General features: G+C 46.5%; 1 protein-coding gene across 1 annotated transcript in view; it reads right to left on the reverse strand.

Moving 5' to 3' along the window:
* LOC120027643 (rab effector MyRIP-like) overlaps nt 1-19,961 on the reverse strand; it is a 136,045-nt gene that overhangs the window by 43,763 nt on the left and 72,321 nt on the right. The window contains exon 2 of the mRNA XM_038972640.1: nt 12,971-13,192. Within this exon, the coding sequence (XP_038828568.1) occupies nt 12,971-13,192 (222 nt within the window). The remainder of the gene's footprint in view (nt 1-12,970; nt 13,193-19,961) is intronic.

Consider the following 19,961-nt stretch of genomic DNA (forward strand, 5'->3'; position numbering starts at 1 on the left):
GGTTTGGACACACCTACTCATTCCAGGGTTTTTCTTTATTTTTACTATTTGTTACATTGTAGAATAATAGTGAAGACATCAAAACTATGAAATAACACATATGGAATCATGTAGTAACCAAAAAAGTGTTAAACAAATCAAAATGTATTTTATATTTGAGATTCTTCAAAGTAGCCACCCTTTGCCTTGATGACAGCTTTGCACACTCTTGGCATTCCCTCAACCATCTTCATGAGGTAGTCACCTGGAATGCATTTGGTTGTGACAAGGTAGGGGTGGTATACAGAAGATGGTCTTTTACCAAATAAGGCTAAGTCCAAATTATGTCAAGAACAGCTCAAATAAGCAGAGAAACGACAGTCCATCATTACTTTTAGACATGAAGGTCAGTCAATGAGGAAGATTTGAAGAACTTTGAAAGTGTCTTCAAGTGCAGTCGCAAAAACCATCAAGCGCTATGATAACTGGCTCTAATGAGGACAGCCACAGGAAAGGAAGACCCAGAGTTACCTCTGCTGCAAAGGATAAGTTCATTAGAGCTACCAGCCTCAGAAATTGCATCCCAAATAAATGCTTCACAGAGTTCAAGTAACAGACACAACTCAACATCACCTGTTCAGAGGAGACGGTTTGAATCAGGCCTTCATGGTCGAATTGCTGCAAAGAAACCACTACTAAAGGACACCAATAATAAGAAGAGACTTTCTTGGCCCAAGACACACGAGCAATAGACATTAGACCAGTGGAAATCTGTCCTTTGTTCTGATGAGTCCAAATTTGAGATGTTTGGTTCCAACCACCGTGTCTTTGTGAGACGCAGAGTAGGTGAACGGATGCTTTCCGCATGTGTGGTTCCCACCGTGAAGCCTGGAGGTGGTGTGATGGTGTGGGGGACTTTGCTGGTGACATTGTCTGTGATTTATTTAGAATTCAAGGCACACATAACCAGCATGCCTACCACCGCATTCTGTTTTGACATGCCATCCCATCTGGTTTGCGCTTAGAGCGACTATCATTTGTTTTTCAACAGGACAATAACCCAACACACCCCCAGGCTGTGTAAGGGCTATTTGACCAAGAAGGAGAGTGATGGAGTACTGCATCAGATGACCTGGCCTCCACAATCACCCGACCTCAACCCAATTGAGATGGTTTGGGATGAGTTGGACCGCAGAGTGAAGGAAAAGAAGCCAACAAGTGCTCAGCATTTGTGGGAACTCCTTTAATACTGTTGGAAAAACAATCCAGGTGAAGCTGGTTGAGAGAATACCAAGTGTGTGCAAAGCTGTCATCAAGGCACAGGGTGCCTACTTTGAAGAATCTAAAATATTTTTTGATTTGTTCAACACTTTTTTGGTTACTACATGATTCTATGTGTTATTTCATAGTTTTGATGTCCTCACTATTATTCTACAATAATAGATCCCCCCACAGTTCCCACTGGGGAGCCAGGCCCAGCCAATAAGAATAGTTTTTTCCCCACAAAAGGGCTTTATTACAGACAGAAATACTCTTCAGCTTCATCATCTGTAAGGGTGGCTGGTCTCAGACGATCCCACAGGTGAAGAAGCCTAATGTGGAGGTCCTGTACTGGAGTGGTTACACATGGTCTGCGGTTTTGAGGCCGGTTGGACGTACTGCCAAATTCTCTAAAATGATGTTGGAGGCGGCTTATGGTAGAGAAATGCACATTTAATTATCTGGCAACAGCTCTGGTGGACATTCCTGTAGTCAGTACACCAATTGCACGCTCCCTCAAAACTTGAGACATCTGTGGCATTGTGTTGTGTGACAAAACTGCACATTTTAGAGTGGCCTTTTATTATCTACAGCACAAGGTGCACCTGTGTAACGATCATGCAGTTTAATCAGCTTCTACCTTGGATGAATTATATTAAAATTATATGTTTTTTTATGGAATATTAAAACATACAGTCTACTTGCAGTGAAGCCGCTCAACATTTACATTCAATTCAGTCATCTAACAGACTCCCATCCAGAGCGACCCACTGAAGCAACCAGGGTCAACTCCGTACTCAACGGCACATCGACAGATCTCCCACAAGGTCAAAAACGGGGACCCGAACCAGCAACTTATCAGCCATCGGCCCAAGCTCCCAACTGCCAGGCCACCAGCCCTCCAAGATCAAGTAAAAATACAGTAAAAATAAATGTTTTGTCATATACCACGGCTGTCAGCCAATCAGCATCCAGGGCTTGAACCACCCAGTTTATAATATTATTGCATACAGGTATGTTCATGCGAACTTGCTCCAATAAGAACCCATTGAGGGGTATATTGGAAAAAGGCTCCTATGGGGTTAATGCCCGAATCCTGTGATGGTCCTGTATCTACACATCTTTTTAAAACTCTGTTCTAGCTGTGTGTGAAATGTGGGGATTCGATCACCAAAGTTCCCATCCAAAAGGGCAGATGAATAGACCCCTCTGCATCATTCATGTAAACGTGGTAAAATTGAGTAATAGTAGTCATAGGGGGAAGAGCTGTAAGATTCTGTTCTGGTATAAATTGCACTGATCGCTATTGGTGACCATCTGAGCATGTGCAATAGGCGTCCATGGTGATTCCCTCCAACTTCAGGAATGTTCAATACTAAGGTTTGTGTGCCAAATGGCACCCTATTCCCTATGTGGTGCACTACTTTTAACCATAGCCCCTCTACGGTCCCTGGTCAAAAAATAGTGCTCTTTATAGGGAATAGGGTGCGATTTGAGACACACCCTAAATGTGTTTAGATGGGACTGGAGAGCGCATAAACAACACAATGAATAAGCAACTGCTCTGCAGGTGGAAATTACACACTAGAAGGCACTTGTAGGCGTCAAGCCTTCTGTTAGCAATCCAATTCAATATGGTCAGATTTTATAGGGATTTTACATCACTACAGTTTATTTGATTTTTGATTTTTTGCTATGATTCAAACATTACTTCTGCATGGGTTTGGGCTGGGATACATTCCCTCCATTGAAAGATGAGAAACCACATATACAGTAGTCTAATGTGAAAACCCACTCCAGCTGATTGCTTGGGGTCAAAGATCAACAATAGTAATGCCATAGGCCTATCTGTGGGGAAGAGGGGATTGAAATACAGCACGGTGGGTGATTTATTAGGGAGGCAAGGGGAAGCCTCATGTCGCTAACCACCAAATGGCCCCGTGGACTCGACGATGAATAAACATGTGCAGCTGGGTGTGAACAATTATGAAATCAATTTCACTTGCAAATAGAGGACGCCCAGAAATCTTCTGCTGCCTGCATACCGTTAGAAAGCAAAACCCGAAAACAACAGCGGGACAAAATTGGAGGGGAGCATGTGTGTGCTGAGTGTTAACTGGCGCTAAGCTAGCGTTAGCCTGGGAGGGGTTTTTACACCGCAGTCAGGCAGTCTCCAGTGACAAATCTGTTCACCGACAGAGCTTCAAAACTGACTGGGTGCCAGCAGTGAGAACTAAGATACAGCTAGCAGTAGAGAACTGAATATTGTGCAGTAGTAGTTGTTGTGAATCTGCAGCCAAGCTTGGGCAGTACGTAGCCTAAGGACAGGTGAACGTGTGGTTATATCACCCCGGACTGATATACAGGTGCAGCCATGCTGTTTGACACACACACACACACACACACACACACACACACACACACACACACACACACACACACACACACACACACACACACACACACACACACACACACACACACACACACACACACACACAAACAAAGCGGTGAGAAATGGAAGTGGAGCCAAGATGAGACGCAAACCTGGAGCGGTGCAGAATCATTGATATGCATCAGGGTGAGAGAGAGAGAAGAAGGAGAGAGGGTGAGAGAGAGATGAGTGAAAGAGGGGAGAGGGAGATTAAAATAAACAGCAATTAAAGGGTCTCAGAACTCACACACACCTGGGACAGTGGGATATCAGCATTAGCATATAGCGCTAATTGCTATGCTAATTTACAATGCCTCACTTTCCAAGAAAAAACAATAATCCATGAGTGTGTATGCTGCATTTCTCTGACCCGCTCTGTGCGTATGTGTCTGTCCTAATATGTGTGTGTGTGAGATAGAGGTGCATCTCGAGTGTGGAAACACACTATTAGCCACAGAACTAGAATTTCTAGGTATTTACCCAATTCAGTCAACTGAAAAATGACAAAATTGTAAGATGACAAAAACGGCCACAAGGTCTCTCTGTACGCTTTAGGTCATTTTCAATAAAACGTCACAATACGTTCGATTTGGCTCCATTGACAACTATGTCCTGTTTCAAGGGATTGTTAAAAAAATGTTATAATGATTTGGTTTTAATATCCTATTGAGCATAGTCAGAACTACAAATGTCTAATTATTCCATGCAAAACAATTGCGCACATTGAGCATTATCATCATCAGAGTTATACAGCAAGTAACTGCATGCTTTTCATGACCAGCAAACATCATGCAATTCCAGATATGTGAGGGTAGGCTTTCCATGTGGTGTGTGGCTAGCTAGCTAAGCAAACAACATCATGTAGCTTTCTTCATCAGAGATGAGGCTTTTGGAAAGAGCTTGACATCGGCAGGTCCTCGTCCAGGTAAAGTTGTCAGTCGGACTACCGTCATCACCACTATAGATGGAAAGCAAATCAAACAATATTTGGATATAGCCATCTAGTTTACCCCCTGAAAGTTAGCTTGTTAACCAGCCATATTGACATGATCTGTTATTAGCTAGCTAGCCAATATGACGTGGCCCGTCAATCAATGTAGCCTATCGTGTTTGTCAACAGCAATCGTGATTAAACATTTTCTTAAAAACGATGATGAAAAGGGGATAATGTTAGCTAACTTCGCTAGGTAGGCCTACATTAGGTCTACTTTACCGCTATACGTTTGGCCAACTGTACAACATTTCCACCAGTAGTTTGTAAGGTAAACATTATCAGCTAACTGTACCACGGCAAATGCGCCCTTCTGCTGCTTGACAGGCAGTGCGCACAAAAGATGGAAAATGAACCTAAACCACCCATACTTGTAAAGTACAGCATAGATTACTTTTATATCACTGACATATCCAATTAATGGTGACTGCTATTGAGCGATATGGTGAGGCGTATCTGAAAATGACATGATCAATTGATGTTTAGCCTACTGATCATGAAAAGCATGCAGGTACTTGCTGTGATGATCGAGCTAAATGTGCGCAATTGTTTTGCATGGAATAATCGGTAACGTGTAGTTCTGACTAAGCTCTTCAAGAGGTGATGACATTACAACCAACGGCACGCAGTTGTCCTCGTTAAATAAAATGTCTATCTATTTGGTCTCCTTGCCCCCGGAACAGGCAAATCGAACGCTCTATCGGCATGCCCAAGTGCAGCAGGGAGAGCGAATACTAATTATCCTATTCTAATATAACTGCTGCATTGTGGTGACGAGGGAAGGGATTTATGCAATTATGGAAACGTTTGCATTGGAAGGGGATCAACTCCTGCCTTTACCCTCCTCTGTCTCCCTCACTCCCTCTCCAACCCACTCTCTCGCTCCTTATCTTTACCTCTCTCTCCCTACCCCCTCCAGCTCTTTCTCTACTCTCCCTGGCTCTCTCCTTCTTCAAAGGGGTCTCTCGGGGCAGGAGGGAGGGAATGCGTGGTGAATACGAATGCCGAGGTGTCAATATCTCATTTTGGGTTGTGCGCAGGAGAGCACGCTGTGGCACAGGATCAGATGGAACCGCCTTGCCCTCAGGAAGAGTGCTGAACGAGCCAGGGAGGGAGGGAGGGAGCGAGGGAGCCAGGGAGGGAGCCAGGGAGGGAGCCAGGGAGGGAGCCAGGGAGGGAGGGAGCCAGGGAGGGAGCCAGGGAGGGAGGGAGGGAGGGAGGGAGGGAGGGACAAAAAAGGAGCGAGAGTGAGAGAGATATTTCTAACCCAGCAGCACCTCAGGATTCCCTCCCTGCTTGCTATTTATCAGAGAGGAATATGAGAGAGAGGGAGAGAGAGAGAGAGAAAGTGAGAACACAAATGAAAGAGAGAGAGCGCGATGAGACTACATGAGAGAGAGGAGTAATTGCACAAGTCGTATCAAAGACCTCCCAGTGCAAAAACAAGAGGAGCAGGAGAAGAGGTGGAGAGCCGAGCCATTGATCTGCCAATCACAGCGCGGTTGAATCACCTGGAGACAGACTTCAGCGGGCCGATCAGCACGGCAGCAGGATATGAGATACAGCACTCTGGGGTTGGAGAGAGACCAAAAGACTCTGATGCCAACACTAGTACAGATCACATATAAAGCAAACTGGAAGGCCAATACTATACGTGGGCTGGGAGCACATTTATGCAGTTTTTCCAGAAGGACTAGGTCCTCTTCCTGTCTTTTTTGGGGTGTAAGCACTAGTGTTATTCTGGTAAAATTGTGTAAATTGTAGAAATTGTACTTGTTTTACTGTGAGGCAAAACAAGTTAAAATCATTTCCCATTAACCCATAACACAACAAGGGCTTAGCGGTCGTCCTGGTATCCCGTAAACTGATTTAAGAATCACGAGATTCCCAATCGCCTGTGTGTGAACAGGGAGGCCCAGCCGCAGCACAGACTGAACCATCTGAAAGTGCCCTTTCACGTGGAGAGCTCCAATATGGCAGCCAGTTTCCTAATTCACTGTGCAGAACTAATACAACTGAAGTCACCTGAGGACACACAACGGGCGTCAGAGCACACAGCACAAGTGCAGACACGATGTTGTCTGACTCGGTTTCCTGACTCGCCATGCTGATTTGGTGAAACCGGCGGCACAACAGGAGCCACAATGGAGTTGGGGCCACAGCCGTGAGTGGCAGAGGCTTGACTCTCTGGGTTCCACTCTGTCACACACACACAGACACCAGGGAGGCCTGCAGACTGACAGAGAAACCATGGCACCACTATATTATCCCACAACAATGAGTCAGGCATCTCTGCAAGGTGACACAACCACACACAGCGCGGACACACTGCAAACCCAAAAACAACACACGCAGAAGCAGACACACACACACACTGGCTTGGCACCTGCCAGAGCGGATGGATGCCTGTTTGGCTGGCAGTAGTAACAGCAGCGGGTTATCACCTGCTCCTGACACACACCTGAGCCCCTACAGAGAGACTCTGATAGAACACATGGGGCCAACGGAGCGACAGTCACGAGAACTGCAGGGAGGACAGAGAGCACGCACACGTATACACCTGACTCACACACACACACACACACAGACAGGAAGATTGTCTCTCGGCTAGAGCGTTCAGCCGTAATCAGTTTTGAGGAAGCTCCTGCACGAACTCAAATCAAAATGTTACAAGGTCTGTGAACTAGGCTGTTTCCATTTCTGAAGGACGGGCTGTTAACTGTGTCCTAAACGAGCGCTGGCAACTCCACCGTCTTCTCTGGTCAATGGCTACCATGTCAGACAGGGAGAGTCTGAAGGAGAGAAGCCTAGGGAGAGGCGGTGATAAAGAGGGAGGACGACAGCGAGAGAAAGAGATGAGGAAAGAGGGAGATGGCGAGAGATGAGGAAAGAGCGCGAGCAAGAGAAAGCTGAGGAAATAGAGAGAGAGTGAGAAAGAGAGAGAGATGAGGAACGGGAAAGGGAGAGAGAGAGAGAGAGGAGGAGATAATTACTGCTCTAACTCAAGTGGACTGAGGCTGCAGGTATAGTGTTCAGCTCCACTCTGCAATTGGCCCGAACCGTTTCAATTGACTAAAAGCTTCCTGGGAAAGGAAATAGAGTGAGTCTCTGAACCTACCCCCAGCTCACAGCACAATGCCACATCTCCCTACCCCCCCACCCCTCGCTCTGCTTCCATCTCAATAGATAGAAAGACTGCAACTGCTCAGGTCAGTACAACATACACACTTGAATACACCCACACAAAACATGCACACACACACACACACACACACACACCCAGGCGATGAACAGTCTGTTATCTACTCCCCCCCCGCCCAGACATCATTTAACACAGCTATACGGGGGGGAAAAACGTGGCCTTAAAGATGGGTACTGGGGACGATGCTGGGGCTGTGGAGAAGGACATGATTACATTTGAGCGGAGAGAGTCTGCTCTCAACTAGCTAGACCGCCTGCTTGTCTCCCAAATGGCACCCCATTCGCCATTTCGCGCACTACTTTTGACAAGCAGTGCACTACACGTAGGGAAGAGGGTGCAACTTCGGAAGTAGCCGGTCTGTCAACTTCCGTTAGTCTCCGAGGAAGTCCTTCTCCATTAGATTAAACCAAATCACATCAGCGGTTCGTTCGCTCATCGCAAAGATGCGCGTGCCTGTCTGCATGCTACGGTAGATCCCATAATGCATCTCTTCCACACACATACATCTGCATGGCTGCTTTAGGACGACATCACGCAATCCATATCCTAATGACAATATTCAGAAACGTCATGTCTTTGTACACCCCCCCCCCCCTAAACCCACACTCTCCATTCAGCGCAGTCTACTCTTCAGAGTGACGCAGAGTGGGTCCATCTAGTCCGATTGAGAGCGGGAAACACGGGTCAAATGCAAATGTGGAGAGAGCGGTGACTTCATCGCACAGATGGATGTGGGGAGAGCAGCACGTGGCAACTTCAGAGGGAGGGGGGGAAAAAATACAAAGAGGATTTCATATTAATTCGCCAGAGTGTCTGCTCTGCTGGAGAACGGGGAGGCAGTTTGTGGCTTTGCATCACTTGCTGTCATGACACCAGCCTCTCTCTCTCTTTCTACATCTCTCTCTCGCTCTCTCTGCCATTTTCAGTAGAAGTCTGTGTGTCTGTGACTCTAGGGAGGAAAAGGCTTCCCAGACAGTGAGGACGTGTGTCTGTATTTCTCATTAGAAAGACAGAAACTTCTCTGGCCAGTCAACCACCGTGTCTGTGTGTGTGTGTGTGTGTGTGTGTGTGTGTGTGTGTGTGTGTGTGTGTGTGTGTGTGTGTGTGTGTGTGTGTGTGTGTGTTCGTGCGTGCGTATGAACCGAGGGATGGACCGCATGGTTAATATAACCAGACTAGACACGGTCACGCTTGGGACGCTCAATGCACCTGCTCACTGAGGACTGGTAGGGGCATATGTGTATGTGTGTGTGTGTGTGTGTGTGTGTGTGTGTGTGTGTGTGTGTGTGTGTGTGTGTGTGTGTGTGTGTGTGTGTGTGTGTGTGTGTGTGTGTGAGTACGTGTGCGTATACTAGTGTGTGTGAGTTCAGGGACTTACAGGCAGATAGTGTGACGGGCCTGTCACTACAGTGAAGATCCACAGGAGAAGAAGCTAGCATCAATCTGATTACCTGGCTCATCCCGTTAGCACACATACCTGCCTGACACCATCTATGTCTCAGCTACAGTACATCTCTACCTGGGTCGTAGTTATTCGGCACCAAACGGAAGAACGTCACCTTTATTTAACTAGGCAAGTCAGTTAAGAACAAAATCGGATTTACAATGACGGCCTACACCGGCCAAACCCGGACGACGATGGGCCAATTGTGCGCCGCCCTATGGGACTCCCAATCACGGCCGGTTGCGACACAGCCTGGATTCGAACCAGGGTGTCTGTAGTGACGCCGCTAACCCTGAGGTGCAGTGCCTTAGACCGCCGTGCTACTCGGGAGCCCTAAGGAAACGGAGTGAAACATGGGAGGATCTATCTGAACCTGTCCAATATGAAACACTTGTTTCGGTTTTCCGTTGAAAAAACGTTTTGCTACTGTGTGCACCAAGGAATACGACCCTGGTGGAGGCAATTGCAGCCAAAATGAAGTCTGGGTATTATTCTGATGCACATACCTGTAGGACGAGCAGAAACTGTGTACAGATCATGCTTTTGAAGCGATGCAAAATCATAATTTGGTGTAAATCAACCAGTATGTTTTGATAACTCAAACCACATTACGAATTGATTTTATCAGGAGAGAAATAGCTACTGTGTAAATACTGCAATGTGGGTTTTCAAATTAAAAAAGCCCTAACATTTTGAAGCCCTGAAACAGTTTGGCAGAGCTCCATTTCATACACCCTTCTGCTTTCTGTGAGGCTGACGTGCAGTCCAGAAGACAGCCAGCCACACGGACAGGCTGTTCCACACATACAGTCTGTCCAACACCTCCAGCGATACACCACAGTACCGCGCTAATGGGGAGGAGAAATATAAGCAGCCCACAGCGGCAGTCACTAGCCAACCGCCAAAAACCCAGATCTGATGGCCTGATATCAGGTGATGAAATAGTAGGGGATTTTTATGGTAGTAGTTTGTTACAGTTGACTGTAGTATATCAGTGTGATAATTCACCAGACAGTGGGGAACGATGGACGCTCTTGTCCTTGTTGAAGATAATGGAAAGGATAGATACCGAACGATAGCTACATCGACTGCTGTCAAGAGTGTGTGAGAAATAGCCACATCCTAAATGTTCACACCCGTGCTAGACTAACAGTACTGCGAGCAGAGAAAGAAAGCATAGTGTGGCTTTGATCTTTGAAATTGCACGGCGGCAAAAATCGCTTAAGCTACACAAGCAATTGGATTGACCGTAATCGAATCGATGCTCTGATTCGCGTGTGTGTTTAGTGCGGACACACGGTTTAAGAACATGCCTAAGGGCCCTGGTCAGAAGGAGTGCACTATACAGGGAATAGGGTGCCATTTGGGATGGAGGCCGTCTTATGCGGTCATGAAAAGTGGAGTCTTTATATACATCCCATCGTGATGGTTGTTGATATTATGATAGCATTTAGTATCATTTACATCAGTGACTCTGAACAGTAATGAGCGTATTAAAGAGCTGGACGCATCAAAGCCTCTACTCATCTCACTAACAAGTTGGAGAGAGCTACAGCCCTTTGCCTTAGGGTAGTATCAGGGAGAGGAAGGATGAGGGAGAGCGAGAGAGGGAGGGATCGGGAGAGAGGGAGAGAGAGAGGGAGAGAGGGATTGGGTGAGAGGGAGGGGGAAGGAGGGGGAGAGACAGAGGGGGGTGGAGAGAGATGGGGGATGGAGGGGGAGAGAGGCAGGGTGGAGAGAGATAGGGGATGGAGAGAGATAGGGGATGGAGAGAGATAGGGGATGGAGAGAGGGGATGGAGAGAGAGAGGGAGGAGGAGAGAGAGAGGGAGAAGGGATGGAGAGAGATAGGGGATGGAGAGAGATAGGGGATGGAGAGAGATAGGGGATGGAGAGAGATAGGGGATGGAGAGAGAGAGAGAGGGAGAGAGAGAGAGAAGGAGGGGATGGAGAGAGAGAGGGAGAAGGAGGGGCTGGAGAGAGAGAGAGGGATGGAGAGAGAGAGAGGGGGGATGGAGAGAGATACGGGATGGAGAGAGATGGGGAGGGGGGTGGAGAGAGATGGGGATGGAGGGAGGGGGGGGTGGAGGGAGAGAGATGGAGGGAGGGGGGGGGTGGAGGGAGAGAGAGGGAGGAGGTGGAGGGAGAGAAAGGGAGGGGGGTGAAAAGATATGTGGGATGGAGGGAGGGGTAGAGGGGGGAGGGAGGGGTAGAGGGGGGGTGGAGAGAGAGGTGGAGGGGGGTTGGAGAGAGATCGGGGATGGAGGGAGATGAAGATGGCGGGAGGGAGGGAGTGAAAACGGGAAGGGAGGGAGTGACAAGGGGAGTAAAGAGAGGGGGGGGGGGTGAAGTGAGAAACAGAGCGAGAGAGAGAGAAAGAGAGACCAACCAACCTCCATCCTGATGGATAAAAAAAATACCGTTTTGTCTCGTAAACACAGTTTGGAGCTACGTGTCTAATTCTATACCACGCCTTGGCATGTTCCATCATCACACACACAAACACTGTGATATCACTGTCATAGACAGTACGATGTGGAAAACATTAGTTTTCCATGTCAGGGACTCAGGTGGTAGAGAAGACTGACCGGACCATCCTTCAGGCATTTCCATCCATGTATCTAAAACCACCCAGAAGGCTGACACACACACACACACACAACACAGTGTGATGCTGAAGCGGACGTCGATTAAGGCAGCCCCCTGCACCCCTCTGACTCAAAAGGGTTGGGTTAAATGCGGGAGACACATTTCCATTGAATGCTTTTCGTTCTGGGACTGACTAGATATCCCCTTTCACACACACACACACACACACACACACACACATATGACATGAAACAAAACACACATCATATGAAGTCTACACACAATTAGGTGAAGACTCAGTCAAGCAGCTTTCCACCCACCCAGTTCACACACCCACGAAAAGCAGTGTTCAGGTTTTCATCAAGCTCCTAGTATAGAGTAGAGCCCGTATAACACAACACACTGTAGTACTCAGCTCAGGTCATCATCCTCCCATTGTAACGCAGCTCAATACGGTGAAGCCTGGTTAGTCTAGCTTCATGTTGGCGTCGGAGTTTGTCTGTGTTCCGACGGCAAGCACGCACACACACACAGGAAGTCTCTCCTCCGGACACATACAACATGGACATTCACTGACAACACCTGTCTGCAGCATCTAAAAACACCTTTCTTCCCTCTCTCACCCCCCCCCCCCCCGTCCTTTCCCTCGATCCCGAGAGCTCTCTCCGACACCGGCATGACGCGCTGTTCACTCCCCCTCCATCCCGGCTCCTTTTTGCCCTTCTTCCCTTTCTCCCTCCCTCTCTTTCTCTTCTAACTAACTCTGGTCAGCGTTGACAGACTGTAGTAACAGCAACAGCAGTATAGTATCCACCTCACTCACTCTTCCCTCCCTGCCCTTTCTCTCTCCCTCCATCCCTCTCTCCCCGGTCTCCAACTCAGCTATCTGCCTCTCTCGCCCCCCCCCCCCCCCCCCTACTCTCCCTCTCTCACACCTCCCGTCTTTCCCCCTCGTCTCCCCATCCCACTCTCACTCCGGTGTCCCCATCTCTCCCTCCCTCCCTCTCTTTCTCCATCCATTCATTCATTCATTCCAGTGAGATAGACAGGATTCAGACCGTAGTAGACTGACCTGGTCTTCTGGCAGACGGTACAGAGCCAGGCTTTGTCCCGCTTGCTGTAGGTGCGGCAGGTCTTGCAGATGTTGTACTGGCAGTCCAGACACGGGCGCTTGGGGTTGACCAGGAAGGTGAAGGGAGAGCAGCAGCGGATACAGCAGTGCTCGTTGAAGCGGTGCTGCTTGGAGAGGATGGAGCATCTACTGCCTTCCTCCGCCAGCTCCTGCTTCATCTCACTGCCCCGACGGAGAGAGACAGGGAGGAGGGAGAGTGGGAGGGGGGAAGAGAGAGGGAGGGAGTTAGCGAGCGAAGAGGTGGAATGTGAGGCGGCGGAGAGAGGAAGCCGAGGCGGAATAATTGGATGCCGTAACAAATGAACAATTAAAAAGGGGGATAATAAACGGAAGGCGGAGAGTGTTAAGGTGGCGCCTGACATTTCCAATCGGAGAGACTGTCACCCCTTGTCTCAAAGCCAACGGGATACTGAGAATGACAGCATGCTACACACGTGTGTTTGGTGTGTGTGTGTGTGTGTGTGTGCATGTCTCCTGTGTCTGAAAGTTGTAACTCTTAATGGAACAGGACTTGTGTACAAAAATCTACAGGCTTAGTAGTTGCTTTTCTCTCTGTACCATATTGTTCCTTACTAGACGTATTCTCAGACTGGTTGCAATGCAGCTACCAACAAAAGCCTCTAAATACCAGAATTTGCACTTAGCACTAGATAGTATTTGTCATTATGCCAGCGTTATTGAATGTATTATAATGTAGTAACAAAATAACATGAATAGCAAGGACGGGAAAAAAAGGTACATTTTCAGCTTGTGGTGATTGAAGAGACCCTCTACCACCGACTCCTGGGTCGTATTCACAAGAAACCAGACGGAAGAAAACGGACCGAAACGGAGAGGGACAACCTAAATATGTCCAACAAGAAGCTCTTGCAAAACGGTTTGCTACGGTGTGCACGAATGAATACGACCCTGTTCCCCGACTATATTCCCCGACTATAAAAACTCTAGGGAGTTTTTCCTAGCCACCGTGCTTCTACACCTGCATTGCTTGCTGTTTGGGGTTTTAGGCTGGGTTTCTGTACAGCACTTTGAGATATCAGCTGATGTACGAAGGGCTATATAAATAAATTTGATTTGATTTGCTGGTGTCCCATCAGATGAACTCCTTTCCCTGTTAACTAGCAGCAATAGGGGACTCGTGTGTTACCTCTCTTGTCGCCCATGTATCGTGCTCCCTCTACAACCCCTAAATGACACAGTGTATTAAGCTATAGGACTACCCCCATTGTAATAATGATGATGATGATTAAACAGTGCGATATTAAACAGTTATACAGCTGAAGGTCACTGGGGAGCTTTAAGCAAAAACAAACACACGTACACACTGAATGCCACGCTCAGGCGTTGGGCAAATAGTGTTAATGACGAGTCTGTGATCCAATTACACCGCAATTATAGAGGCTAGGGCTTCAATGACAATGGTCCTGCTGTACACTAATGAGGCTGACGTGCGCCCATACACACAGGTTATTCCAGGTATACTTAGTTAATTACACAATTACCTTTCTGTAGGCTGGATGTGCATTGATTACTAATGTAGCTTTCTATGTATCTGTGGTGGTCGCAGTGTTGCAGTTTCATGGTCTGGGATTTGACCGTTGGTGACTTGGATTCTCCTTCTCGTGACTATGATAAGGAGAAAATTAGCAGCACTGGGTTAGGAGAACAGCGAGGGTTCTGTTCTTTATCAGTGGGAAGGGCCAGCCACACCCGGGCACACACAGTCTACATCAACTGGTGAGCTGCGGGGGAGCAAGCGATGAGTGTGAGCAGACAGGCAGGCAGGCTCGACTCCATCTCCGATCATAGGCTACACATCGCGGAAGCGTCTCACTTGCTTTCCCGTAACGACCATTAGGAAACACAAACTGCTGTACAAAACTGTAAACAATACTAGTATTGAGTTTAATAGTAAAACAACAGTCTAGCTATGTGTCTCTCTCACCCCTTGAGTATAGAAAGTAGTCTGTGTCTTTGAATTTGTTTTCTCGCTGTTCCCTCCCACTTTCCCCCCTGCATCCCATAGCCAGGTTCTGACAAGTCTCCCTTTAGTTTTCACTATGCAATAAATTAAAAAAAATTAAAAAAAATGTGAGTGGGTGATTACAAAAAAGTAGCTGAGAGCCTGACTTGCCATTCATTTATATAATAATTAAGTCGTTTAAAACAGGTTGAGTAGAACTTGAGATAGTGATGATTAGTAAATTAGTTGGAGATATACCGCCATCGTGTGGGGACTAGAAACAATTGCATAATAAGACCAACTATAAATTGATGGACTCGTGACTCGACCATTGGTGACTTGGACTTGAGCCATAGGGACTCGTGACACGACTCAGACTCGAGCACAGAGGACTTGGGACTCGACTCATACTCTAGGCTTAGTGACTCGTCTACAACACTGGGTGGTTGCCCTAGCAACAAGCACTCACAGTTTCACTTCAGAATATCAAATGTTTGTCCATAAGGTTTGGGATAGGGTTAAAACATTAAGTTTAGGCATTCATTCAGAAGTTAAGGTAAGGGTTAGGGAAACATTTCAAAATGGTTTAAATAAAGTGTGCCTAGTACTGATTGAACACGCACACCTCGGAGTCGGTACTTGCGGCTTACGTCCATCCCCAGCACCCTAGCAACAAACCGCAAGCCAACTTGATGGTAAGAGCGCTCTCTGTTGTCCCTAGTGGCTGGTTTTGCAGTAATCTCCCAACGTCCTGGGTACCTGGTCGGTAGTCCAAATTTCGCCTTGGATCTTGTGCGACCTGGCTGTGTACTAGCCAGATTCTTATGGGGCTAGTAGAAAGGTGAGAGACAGGGTGAGTTTAACTCACGGTTGGAGAGTCAATTATTTACACACATCTCCTCTCCTCCGGGATTTACTGTGCTCAGGGTAACTCTTACACAGCTTCTATTGATCCTACATCTACGCACACACACAAAACCAACCCTCCATCATCTTTTTATATCCATCCAGATACTTGTATCTATCCACAGAGATCTATAATTTAATTAATTATTTCTCCCCAGGGAAAAGCCACATAGTGCAACGTGATCTTCTAAATCCAGGTAGTATAGAGCACATATCAGTACTGCAGAGATAGTGAACGCCACCTGCGATGGGAGGGGTGGGGGTCCAACCATGTGTGTGTGAGTGTGTGTGCATGAGTGTGTGTGTTTGTGTGCCTGTGTTTGACCCAGGTAGCGGTTTTGACCCATTTTAGTGAGGCTCTGTAGCTCTGGATGATAGCTCGGTAACAGTGCAGATAGGCCTATAGGCTAAATGAGCACGGTAATACACACATATACAAAAAGGACAGGGAGCCCTGTAACTCCTGGTGTCCCATCAGATTAAAGGGATACTTCAGGATTTTGGCAACAATGCCCTTTATCTGCTTCCCCTGAGATGAATGTGAATACTGGTATGACGTTGTGCCATGATATGGATTTTGCCATATCGTGCATATCATGATAAATGAATAAATGTCGAGTGATACAGCCTAGTGAGGTTGATTTGCAGGACGACGAAGAATTGGTTCGAAAAAAAAAGGGGGGGGGCCTCCTCTGACTTTGGAACTGGTTTGGCTCTAAGATACCCGACCAACAAACAGTACTGTGTAAGTTGTGTGGACGCATTGCGCTCGTCAAAGGTGGAAACACCAGCGATTTTTTTTTCACAACCTGAAAACCATACATGTGCGCAAATATGAAGAATCTACCAGAATGTGTGCAACAAACCCCCGGAGCAAGTCCCAAGACATCTTCAAGCCAGACCCGACTCCGCCATCAATCAATGCATCATTCGTTAGTGGTACTCCCTCTGGACAAGAGCAACAAGTGGAATGAGATAACAAGTGCAATTACCTATCACACAGCGAAAGACATGGAACCGATTCAAACTGTGGAGAAAGACGGTTTCAGAAAGTTGATTCGAACTCTAGACCCAAAATACGAGAGCCATACATTAGCCTCACGATTCATTATATTGACGACAACTGGAAACTGCAAAGCAAATGCCTTCAGGCCTCTTATTTCCCCAGACGATAATTGCAACTGGGCTGAGGGAGGCACTTTCATCCTGGGGCATGAAAGAGTCGCGTCGAGTATGTATGACTACCGACAGCGGATCAAACATGGTCAAAGCATTGGAGCTGAACAAATGGACAAGACTAGGGTGTTTTGGACACGGGCTACACATTGCTATTGGTATGTTTCAACGTCCATAACACAGAGCTCGGCAGAAAAATAACATCACATTAAATGCAGAATAACTATTGTATTCCTTATCTCCTCTGTTTAGTTACAGCAGACTACACAGGCTGATCCTTCTTATACGTTAAGCAGAATATATATACAGCTATGCAAATCTATAATATTTGTAAATGTGTGCAATATCCAAACACTACATGGATTACATTGATTTTATTTGTAATTGATACAGCCTATGGCGTCAATATATTAATATATCCTCTCTTTCAATAACAAATAGCCTACTCAATAAATGATCCCGTTTTCTAAAGCAACGTAGCGCTCTTAATCACAACAGTTGCATGTAAAGCTATAGATGGATTACATTTGTAATCATGTTGAAGTGTCTTTTCCTATGCCGGATTAAGTGATATGACATGCTATTCTATAAAATACTTTCTCCGTAATTAATATTACCTGATTGAGCTAATCATGTAAATGTAATTAACTAGAGAGTCGGGGCACCACGAAAGAGTGTTTATAGAGCTGTTATCTTCCGAATAAACTCGTAAAGACCTAGTAATATTTTACATCAGTAGCAGTCAATATTAATCGTCACCTTATTTCAGTCTCATCTGAAAGTTGTAAATTCTTCACGAACCCTGGCTAACAAGTTGAATCAGCAATACACAATTGGGTTTAATTATTTATTTACTAAATACCTAACTAATCACACAGAATTACATATACACAGAATGCAAATTATGTCATACAGAAAACGTCCCTGGTGGACGGAGCCGACATGGCTGGTTACCCAAAGGAAAGGGGGTTGGGTTTGAGTGAAAGAGCGGGAAGACTGAGGAACAAAGGGAGAAGCTGTGCTATCGTAAATACAGTATCTTATGCATTCTAAATTACCGCCCATTTGGAAAAGGAAAATGCAATAAATATTTACTCTGAGCTGCGCTTCGGTAGGTTGGTCGTAGATGCTGGCCGTGTTGGCCAACAGAGATCTTCCTGTCCTCGGAAGAATGTCACTGGTGGTAAATTGGATACTTTGTAGTATCGTCGCTGTGTGTTAGACTGGATACGTCGTCCGTCCTTTCCTAGCCCACGTTTACAGCGGCCGCTGCTAACTCAACGGCTAGGAGGTATCACTTCTGTAGTGAATAAGAGTTCAAAGTTCATACCATTCGCAACCAAAGCTCACGCTGAGGTTGGCTTAGTTCTATAGTTATTATCTGAATCCTTCTGACATTGGACCGTCGCCCTAATGTACCCGGAACAGAATGTTATTCGCCCTTTTAACTCAGAGGCTGCAGGCCTCGCGTACTTGGAACAGAAGGTTACATTTTCGTCAAGGGCTTATATAGTGGAGGGAGAGAAGTTTATAGTTTATAACCCATGTCTCTTCACAGGGGCAGGCCACTGATTGAGCAGAGCTCTAACCTTATGAAAACCCAATTCTCTCATTTGGAAGCTAAAATTACATTTAATCTTTTCACAAATAGTTTCATATTCAAACATTTAACTTGCACAACAATTCCATGTGAATCTGATAACTAGAATGTGTAGACTTTCCCAGGTACAGTTTGTCGTCCTGTCATCAGTCATAATGTCTTAGACAACCGACCTGACATCATATTCATTAAGTACCAACGCATATTTTCAACTGGTTCTATTACCGAAATATGGTTCCTTTCCCCCCACTTGTTTAATGTTCCCAGACTCTCTATGTTTAATAAAGGCTATTCAAGAGTCCTTCAGTAGAGTCAGAGAGAGAGGGAAGGGAGAAAGGTATTTAGGGGGGGGGGGGGGGGGGGTCATAAACGTTACCCACAGGCCAACGTCATGACAATGTCCATTGCCCATGCTGTAAATTGCTGTAATTACAGCAGATGCAATGTTATTTCTATTGAATAATTGATTTAATATGTAATTCTTTTTTTTAACATTTTTATTTTTCAGAGAGGAGTGTCCAAAACGAACCTCTGGTTTCCCGGACCACAGGAGTGTGCGGCACATTGTCCTATAGTTGGAAGAAGCAGAAGGCCCTGACATGTGCAAAGGATAAACTGAGCCTGATCCTCCACAAGATCATCACAGAATCCTCGACAAGGTGGGGATCTCGACTGCAGATGATGGACAGAGTCCCGGAGCAGGAAAAAGCCATCACAAAAGTCCTGGCAGCAGACAAAAAAAAACCACTACACTTTGCATCCTCCTGGCAAGACATTGAGGTCTTTGAATCTATCACGGCAGCACTTAAGCACCTCCAGGATTTCAGATGCCCTGTCAGGAGAGACATACGTGAGTGTGTCCTATCTGAAGCCGGGCCTCCATTTGTTCAGGACGAAGGTTCTGAAATCAAATGAGGGTGAAACCAAACTGACCCGAGAGATTAAGACCCGAGGGTCCTCAATTACCTGAATGGCAAATACACTGACCCTGAAACAGATGAGCTGCTCACCATGGCGACCTTTCTGGACCCAATGTTCAAGATCACATACATGACCACTGAGAAGCTGGTGGAGGCGAGAGCTACCTATGAGACAGAAGTCCTCCTGGTAGGCAACACAGCCGTGGGAGACTTCTCTCTCTTGAAGAGGACCAGAGTGAGAGAGAGAAGCTGCCACTGCTCCGCAATCAGCAAAGAAGTCCAAGAAGAGCCTTGGGAGCTTCTTTAAGAAAACCAGTAGTGCACCTGCCTTAAGAACCCAGAGACAGGTCATGGAGTGAGAGCTGG

This window comes from Salvelinus namaycush, chromosome 33 (genome assembly GCF_016432855.1).
Source record: "Salvelinus namaycush isolate Seneca chromosome 33, SaNama_1.0, whole genome shotgun sequence".
Classification (NCBI taxonomy): Eukaryota; Metazoa; Chordata; class Actinopteri; order Salmoniformes; family Salmonidae; genus Salvelinus; species Salvelinus namaycush.